The sequence below is a fragment of the Habropoda laboriosa genome, unplaced genomic scaffold, assembly GCF_001263275.1.
Source record: "Habropoda laboriosa isolate 0110345459 unplaced genomic scaffold, ASM126327v1 scaffold176, whole genome shotgun sequence".
Classification (NCBI taxonomy): domain Eukaryota; kingdom Metazoa; phylum Arthropoda; class Insecta; order Hymenoptera; family Apidae; genus Habropoda; species Habropoda laboriosa.
In genome coordinates this window covers 1,050,210-1,059,808 of record NW_017100321.1, presented here as the reverse complement: position 1 = coordinate 1,059,808, position 9,599 = coordinate 1,050,210, and the positions used below count along the sequence as shown (strand labels likewise).

At 28.6% G+C, this 9,599-nt stretch overlaps 2 protein-coding genes across 2 annotated transcripts; both read right to left on the bottom strand.

Annotated features, from left to right (window-relative positions):
• Positions 1 to 2,215: 2,215 nt before the first annotated feature.
• On the bottom strand, positions 2,216 to 6,814 carry LOC108574285 (inner nuclear membrane protein Man1). The gene is made up of 11 exons (XM_017936849.1): positions 6,373 to 6,814; positions 5,424 to 6,106; positions 5,241 to 5,340; positions 4,969 to 5,177; positions 4,011 to 4,225; positions 3,806 to 3,934; positions 3,584 to 3,713; positions 2,987 to 3,260; positions 2,677 to 2,898; positions 2,414 to 2,598; positions 2,216 to 2,343 (listed from the first exon to the last, which is right to left on the bottom strand). The coding sequence occupies exons 1-11, from the start codon at positions 6,537 to 6,539 to the stop codon at positions 2,216 to 2,218; spliced, it is 2,442 nt and encodes an 813-aa protein (XP_017792338.1). The 5' UTR covers positions 6,540 to 6,814.
• Positions 6,815 to 7,530: 716 nt separating this feature from the next.
• On the bottom strand, positions 7,531 to 9,288 carry LOC108574334 (cytochrome b-c1 complex subunit 1, mitochondrial-like). The gene is given in 7 exon segments (XM_017936906.1): positions 7,531 to 7,671; positions 7,737 to 7,940; positions 8,007 to 8,152; positions 8,226 to 8,560; positions 8,652 to 8,808; positions 8,896 to 9,067; positions 9,148 to 9,288. Coding segments are annotated over 7 exon segments (1,296 nt in total).
• Between the last annotated feature and the right edge of the window lie 311 nt (positions 9,289 to 9,599).

Here is a 9,599-nt window from a genome sequence, read left to right as displayed (position 1 = left end):
AGACATTAAACAAGAACAATCAGATACATTTGTCCCTAAGAAAAATACTAAAAAATCTGTACAAAAAAATGAAATGTTTGATGAAAAAGATTTGTTAATAGCACAATTACAAGAACAAGTTAGTAAACAAAAAGAATGTATATTATACTATGAAAGTATAGTACAACTTATGAATTATAAACTTATGAAACTGAAGAAAGTTCTTAAAACCCATCAGTTATTAAAAGAATTGGATTCATAGTTTTATTTGGAACGAATACTTAGCGATGGTTAGTCCTTAAAATATTAAATAGTAGTAAACAAAGTTTTGTATTAGGAACATGTGTATTTTTATATTTGTACTGTTAAGAAATATGTATTTATACATATTTGTGGACATCTTTCTAATACAAAATCCAATGTTTCAACAACAAATATTGTAATATTTAAGATGTAAATATATATAAAGACTGACATGTGTATTATGTAGAATTTTATGTTTATTGAAATGTTTTAAATTTATCTTAACACAATAAAAATTTTAAATGAGCTAAACTTTTTTTAAAGGTGAAATCTGTTTAATCTCTTATATACAACTAGAAAATAATACTATCATAATGTCATTGTACAGTCCATATACAGGAATTAAAACATAAAATATAAACATTGGACATTTTTGGAATTGTTACATACTGATTCTGTTCATTGGTAGTTTATTGTAAATGTTATGAAATGTATTGTAATTCTCAAAAACTATTTCATTTTTAGATCTGTTTGGTAATTATTAAAAAATTTTGTGCACTTTAAAACTATGGATGTCTTGCTGAAGATACTACTTCTTATATGCTATTTTATTTTATTTTATATTTAAGTGTTGTCAATATACCTCATTTGTTAGGATCATATTAACATTGTACATATAATTTGTTTACCCATTAAATTGGATACATTTAAATGTAATGAATGTGTAATTTAAAAAGAAAATTATGAAATGTTTATAATAGATAAATTATGTTGAATGTCTCAAATGATGTATTAATTTTTATTGACCTTAATTTGTACTGTATGCTTTACTACTTTTGAAAAGGTAATATTTCTGTTAGATTTTTTTAGTTAGAAAATCAATTGAATGTACATCTATGTTTACTTTGATGTTATTTATTCTGAAAAATGTGATAATAAATAAAAATTATTAAAAATTACACAAAATACAAAAATTTAATTTATTTATTATTTTAAGTAGCAATATACGCCATTACAGGTCGGCGTGCGTAAAAGAAAGTATTAAAATGTTGATACTACAAAGTATAAAATAAACTGTATTTTACAATACTCATGTACTGAAATATAATAAATAAAATTATTAGTAAGAGTAAAATAAGTCAATACTTTAAATGTTCAAGATCATTTTTTCGCATTGCATGTTTATAAAATACATAATATTTAATTTATATCTACATATTACTTGTAATTATCAAATTCAAATACGAATTATGTTACGAATTACAATAACATGCCTTTATAGCATATTTAAATTTCTCAGTACTGTTGTACTTTTAATATTTTACATTCGAATTTTAGCACATTTTATGAAACTCTGAAAAAAATACAAACACTAACGTATAAACGAAACTAATCCTCATTTATTGAATATTAATAGCAAAGTGCAAAGGACCGTCGACAAATTACGAACAAGCTACTATGGCGTATCATCGAGATTAAGTTTCAAACGATAAACTAAATATTTTTCTTTAACGCACAAGAAAAATACGTATATTATATAGTGCAGAAATTTCGATATGCATATTATTTATTTGTATATTGCTACTTGAAAAAGTTCATAAAATGCAGCACTGAAAATGACGTCTCCGCAGTTACTTTACAGCAGTTTCATAAATAGTGTAATCTTTGAGTCCTATTTTTTTGACTTTCATCCCTTTAAAAAGGGCGATAGAACGTAATAATATACATGTTACAAAATCAAAACGAAAATGCTTATAAAAGTCTCTGCCTCTTCGATTCTTAAAATGCTATCACACAAGCATACGTCCCATGGACTATACATCTGCGCGATAGTACGAAGTTCTATTCTCTTCCAGAGCAAAAAATAGAAATATTTCGCAAATTCTGGTCCGCAAACAATTATTCAGCGGCAAAAATTCAAATTCTGCTTGTTATTTTGTATATGTACAAGCAAAGAGGTATTTTGTCAGTGTACATCCACATGGCATTTCTACTAGTAATCCGCCTGCATTGATAATCGTTGATTGTTACTTGGTTTTAATGGTGTTGTACAGCGACGCGCATCTGGAAATCTCTCGTGATATCTTTCCAATCTCAGGTACTTTACAGTTACTAAATGACCTGAAAGAATGTTGTGTTAAATATATAAATATTAAGAATATTATATTCAAACTTTGATGAAAATACTCACCATCGAACCAACATCCATGTAAAGCCCTATAAGCTTTTCCTGCATCTTCTTGTGACATACATTTCATGTAAACACATCCTTCTCGACTACCACGATCTACACGAATGTGAAGAATTTTCACACCCTCCCCGCATTTTTCTAGAATAGCATCCTGTACCTTTGTCTCCCAATCATCTTCGAATTCTCTAAAGCAATAGAAATATATATAAACATATATAAACAATATTAAAATGTATGATAGGAAATCTAGTTGAAACACTTACACATCAGCATCAAACATATGCCGTATCTTTAAGCATGGTGTTGGTGAGCAAGTCAAACTATTAACAGAACCTTCCATTGTTTCAAATGCTTGACCTTGCCATACTTTAGATTTTTTGTTCAGAACAAAATTTTGGGTGTTTGATTTGCTAAGACTATTATTAGGCAACCAACGCCACACGTGAAATTCTTCTCCCGCAACCTGTTGCACTTCTCTTCGAATTCTGAAATTGAACACTTCTATTCGGAACATGGAAATGCATTTTACCATAGAAATTTAGAAAATACTTTTTCTTTTTCTTCTTTTTTTACCTAGATTCATTTTCATCCAAAAATTTCACTGCTTTTTCCCAAAGTCCAGCCATTTTTTTCCGATCTTTCGGAGGTATAAGATTGTCACGTACATGATTTATAGCAAGAAAACTTTCTGGAGTGCCACCAGGGCTTGCAATAGCCGCATTTTGATGGTGTATCTCAACCATGTTAATAATCTCACTAACAAGCTTAAATACTTCTCTTTCGGTACTTTTCTTATACCTTATATACCAAACGAATAATTTCTGCATTCCTATAGCTGTTAGAAGGCCTAAGAATATATTGCAATATTATTTATACATGATACTAAATTATTACGATAAAGAATATAATAACATACACAATGTATTTTTAATGTAAAGTTATCACACAACGTGCATGCTAAGCTTTGCGACATTGCATGCATAAGAAAATCGCATAACAAACATTATTGTAACAACAAAGGAAAAATTTACTAATACGACAATTACAGCAATTAAAGTATTAAACTTATAACAAAACGCAATGCTTTAAAGTATAACATTATTGCGTTGTAGAACGTTATCTTTTACTCTCAACAAACTTCTTCCCATAATAAGTCGGTCAAAAATTTACCAAGTGACACGATTAGAAGGGAGGAGAATATGGTGAAAAGTTTGTTCTTGATAAGACATTGCATTGGCAACTCCGGGTTTGTAATTATCATACCAACTTTCCCATTCAGACGAGTAGAGAATAATTTATCCTGTAACAAAGGGATGCCTTTTTCTTTAATTTATATACGTTACAAAAGCATAGTAGATGAGTATGAACAATCGAGAAACTTTTTTGCAATACCAAGGAATCCAGAAAGTCACCAGGGTTTCCATTATCGTCACTTATATCTATGAGAGAAATGCCCCATTTAGGATTCTTAATGACGAGCAATTGTGCGTTTTGCAAATCCTCTTTCACTTCCAGGCTCGTCTGTAAAATTATTTAATTAATATCATATATAAGAACACATAATAATTATTATTTCGTTTTGATCAGTTTAACATACCACTTTAGTACTCGTGAACATTTGCATGATTTCGGAATCAGTCAAGTAAGGAGTTTCACTGGAATTGTCACATATCATGGACACAGCTTTTTTCGTTAAAATTGGTTGAAGTCGTTTCAATAGTTGTAATACGGAATCTACGTTTTCTTTCATTACGCAGTTAACTCCAGGCGCTTCAAGGTCATCTCCAAGAAAGCATAATGGTATGTTGCTATCTATAAATTGAAATATAAGACTAAAAACAATTAGCAAAGTTTATGAAATTCACATTTTAATTTATACTTAAAATTTTTTAAGAAAGATGCTGTACATTCTTGTATTTATTTCATGCATACAAAAAAGGAAAATCTTTCAAACATCTTAACTAAATGATAATAATATAGAATATAGGATAAAATCATCATAATGGGAAAGGAAATAAAATATCAAAATTAATACATCAGTAATACTTATTATTTTATTACACATGTTAAAAAAAACAATACATATCTTAAGCAGAATGTTATGAAACTGATTATACATTGTTCAATTTTAAAGAACACGAGATTTATATAAAATGATTAAAATTTACAAGTCACTAAAATAATTTCTAATGTACTTAAAATCTTTCTGTAAGTCTAACAATTTTAATACAATAACGTGCATCATGATGAATAAATTTCATGTAATGATTAGTAAAAAATAAATTTTAATAAGATTTATAGACCCTGTCTTTAGAAAACGCAATTGTTATACAATACAAAATTATATACTATATCTTATATGTTAATAATTGCTTGATTCTCATACATTAAAAAACTTGAAAGTATAAACATTATACATATTGCAATGTATTTAGTAATAAGTTTATTGAAAAAGCTTTCCCATATACTGTTAGTTAAAATATATAATTTGCATTGTATTTCTTCCAGTATTTCTCTGTATACATTATTTAAATGTTACAATTCTGAATACCTACCCGTTGAAAGTGATGGAAAGGTCTCTGTTTTTCCACCAAGTCCCATGTATATAACAGCGAGAATTCCAAAAAATAAAGCAAGTACCACTACCAAGATCACGGACACCATATTGTGGTTATTTCGTACGTCTTCCCTATTTGTTTTTGATGGTTTAAACATTCTATTCACTGTTTCCCGAGGTCTATCAATAGATGATGTGTGTCTAGAACTGATGAATGAATATTTATATCATCATATAATACAAGCATAGGTTAATCCAATGTACACATACCTTGGGTTTGATGAGGAATATAGTGATTTTAAAGAAAAGTGACCATTTGAATCCTTTTCTTTCAATTCTGGTATATTTGATGTAAAGCGTGAAGATGGACCTAAAAAGTAATGTGTTAAATAGTGGATTATCAATTTAATAATATACATTATATACTAATTATAAAAATTTACTAAAACTTACTTTTTATATTGGAAAAAGATGTGGAAGGTAAATTTATAGATGATCGTGAACTAAGCCTCCTGGTAAATTCTGACAAAAATGGTGTTTCATAATTTGCCAGAAGGTCTTTCTGACTTGTATTGTCTTTTATAAATACATCTTCATTTGGAGACTGTATTGGAGAAAGATTTGGATCGAAAAGTAATTCACTATATTTGTTGTCTTTTATTGTATGAATACATCTTGATTTTGAATCATATGGTTTTGAAATTTGTTCTTGATCAGAAACATTATGTTCATAGATTCTAGAATCATGAGATTTTCCAATATTTGATAAATACTTAGATGGAGAATATGTTTTAGTTGTTTCTTCAACAACATCTGAATCTGAACCAGTTTCTAAGCCATCAGTTATATTTGATGTTTTATTCATTTTTACATATTTTTTATGCGTACTTTTTGTTACTGTACGTGTTGTAAAGGTTGAAGGACTATCATAATCTGGTGCTATAGGATCCTTAAATTCAGATTGTGTCACTTTATCTTTAACTGGACTTTTTGATATGCTTACATCAGAGGATGATAAACCTGATGCTGGTGGAGGCATTGGATTTGCTAGAGTTTGTCTTCTAGCACTTACTGTTTGTTTATTCTTTTTACTTGTTGTTGAACTTGTGTCATCATCTGTGTCCTCACTGCTGTATCTGATACAAAAACAGAATTAAATAAAATTTTATTATAAAACTCATTTAAAAAATAATCGTTTAAAACTATACATAAGATAATACGAAAATATGAAAAGTAAAACTTCACATAGGAAAAGCCTTTTAATGAAAGTAAACAAAAGAAATAACAGTAAAACTGAAAATATCGTGTTTAATGACATTTAAGTTTAATAATATGAAAATCCAATCATATTGGTGTTGTAAAGAAATTAAAAAATTGTAACGATATAACTAACTAAAAGTACCTGGCAGCCAATGAATGTCGTGACCCTGTACCACCTCGAGATTCAATGAGAGTTTTTAGCTTTTTCACAAGAATTTTTCTGGTGGTTTGTGTTACCGGACCCACTGGATATCCATATTCCATCAGTTTGCTACGCAATTCTGAATCACTTAGAGTATCCACCGACATTTTGTTTACAGAAAAAAAGTACTCCTCTCAAAAGAACCCGGTAAAAATGTTGCCTCGTGCACGAAGCTCCAGTTACTACTTCTACGAAGTGTACTCAGAATTTCGCCCGATGGCAGTCACTCCTTTGAGAATTCACACTACCACTAAATTACACACGTGCCACCTCTTAAAATGTCATAAATGTTTAGCATAACACTGTAACACTCGGAAAATAACTTGGTTACAACTAAAAAATGGCGCAATTTTCTAACGGTCGCGATCGCGCGCATACTCGTTCACACCATTTCACGCTACTCAACCCTGTCATCCATAGTCATAGAATAGGGTTTATCGAGATAATCTACCCGGTTTACGGAGCTTATGTTAGCCTGTCATTAAATTTTTTATGTGACTTCGCATCTAAAATCAATTTAACGTTAAAACTATTTCTTTTCACAACATATTGTATTATTTCTTCAAGTGAAGAAACTTTATATTTATATCATAAAAAGTTTAGGTATTTAAATACGTAAATTCAGTAAAATTTTCAGCGAGTTACACATCATTGATTTGTGATTTTTGGAACGGTATTTTGGAATGTGCTTGAGCAATGTCAATGCTTACGCGCTAATTATAGAACGCACATGCAATCGTGAATTACGCATAGCCTTTATTATGAAAAAAGAAAAATAGTGCTATAAATAAACATAATTGTTGTAAATATATACTTTATGTCAATATAAAATACCACATGTAACATTATACTTACTGGCAATATAAACGTTAAAAATAAATCTAAATAAATTTCATATTGCGATTTGAAATGATAGGAAAATATTTTCCTTTTCATTGTTATCTCCCCTTTTTCATTGTTTTATCAAATATTGTTTACATGCTAACACAGTATCATACAAAGGCTTTTTGTCTTATTATGATCTTTTTGTTAGTAAAATTCGTTAATATTTATATTAATAAAAGAACTACTTTATTATTTAAATGTTTTACAATATGTTTAGTATCTTAACAAATACATTCCATGTCTTATTAGACAATAATCTGGCAAATTTTCAATACGACCAAGAGCTACAATAGCTGGAGTTTGATCATAGATATATATTTCAGAGACTTCCCTTATTTTGGCTGCTGTTATGTTCTACAATGTGACATTGTTACTTATTTTAAACTAAACAACTAATTACTTAATAAATAAAATTTTACCTTATATTGTATAATTCTTTGTTCAAGTGGTTCATAACATCCATATCTATAAATACTTTCAACAATGTTAAGAAAATGATTTATTGGATCATTCAATATCTCTAAGTCTTTTGTTATGCATAGATTAACAGCACGAGATACTTCTTTTTCAGTTATTGTTGTACATAATTTCATCCATTCTCTTTGTAATGTACCAATCATATACTACACAAACATTTCATAAATAAAAATCCATAATAATAAAACATTTTTCCAATATTTAAAATATACCTGAAGACATAATTTGTCACAAACAAAATAACATCCCCAAATACTGGTAGTCTTTGCAAAATTATGAAAAAAAGATTTGTACAATTCACACAAATTTGTATTGTATGCTAAGTGTGCAATATATGGTGCATTATGATTCATCCCACCTAAAGGTAGATATAAATATACAATGGTTTTCATTAAATTGCCATATTGTAAAGGGATAGAATGTTAGCTTACTATATGTTCTGTCCCAAGAACCTACAATTTCTTTAGCTACAGTAAGAGCTAAATGATCTTCACGTTGTTTATAACTTGGTCCTTCAACTCCTATATATATTTATAAAAAAATATAATAAAAAAGAAATATCAATAAATTTGTTTCACCTGAGAATCGGAACTCAAGCGTTTCTCTATCAGGTTGCATTTTGTTATTATCAACACAGCAAGAAAAATGTTTTCCAACAATTTTTTGTAATTCACACAAGGAAACAGATCCAGTACATATCATTGTTATAAAACATGTTTGTAACAAACGTCTTCGAAATTCAATTAAACTTTGTGTACAAAATTTTCTGCAAATTTAACATTGCAATTACTAAATAAATATATATACATAATATTTCATAAGCAGTTTTTGTAATCATATATACTCCTAATACTTACTTTATTACATTTGTTTTAGGATACACACTGTTAGCAAGAGCAGTACCATCATATGCAACACTTGGTAAATAATCCATCACAACTTTTTCTTTGTCTGATGTCATCTGAAAAAGTTCATGTAAAATTCTGCATTTTTCTAGGGTAACATCTTTATCACCTGAAATATTGAAATAATATGAACATTATATAAGCAGATTTTATACAGCAGCATAGAATTTTGTGTAATTGCTTTTTCTTCACTTACATATTACACCATTTAAAATTACGTCTGCAAATAACTGAATGAGTTTCTCTATTTTACATGAAATTACGGTTCCATAAAAAAGGAACATATCTCGCAAAGCAATAACTTCAACTCTTGCACCAATTTCTTCTAATAGATTTGCTAATTGTTCCTGGCTGTTGCATTTTGTTCTCTATATGAAATGCCAAGAATTCCCTTAGAACCTATAACTAAGCACTGAATTATATGTATCACATATATTTTTTGCTTTACCCTGAAAAGTAAATGTTCCAAAAATAGGGTACAACCGCGTTCTTCAGATTTTTCACACATTGTACCATTTGAAATAAAACATCCTATGGTGGTTGTAAAAGTATTTCTGTATTCGCATACAAGACGCATACCGTTGTCCATATAGGAAGATTCTATTGAACTTCGTAAATCCGAATATGTGTTTAAAATTTTACTCATTTTCCTAGAAGTGCATTTACAGTCTTGAGGTGTTTTATAATGCTTATTTGATACAGAAATAAATCCCTTGAAAACGAATTCAATATAGCATTATCTTTAATTCTTTCTCCAATTGACATAAACAAATAAATATAACACGTACTCTTTCAATGTATTTATATACAATATTTCCTTTCATTCTGCATAAATATCTTGAAACTGCTGTCATTTTTATTTCAAGTTAACTATGCAGAACATAATTCAAGTTATATTGA

Excerpts from the sequence above, each read along its gene's own strand:
- LOC108574285 (XM_017936849.1), bottom strand. The coding sequence starts at position 6,539 with ATGTCGGTGGATACTCTAAGTGATTCAGAATTGCGTAGCAAACTGATG. Across the intron at positions 5,178-5,240 it reads TATTCCTCATCAAACCCAAG|TTCTAGACACACATCATCTA; the intron begins GTATGTGTACAT and ends TTCATTCATCAG. Across the intron at positions 2,344-2,413 it reads ACATGGATGTTGGTTCGATG|GTCATTTAGTAACTGTAAAG; the intron begins GTGAGTATTTTC and ends ACATTCTTTCAG.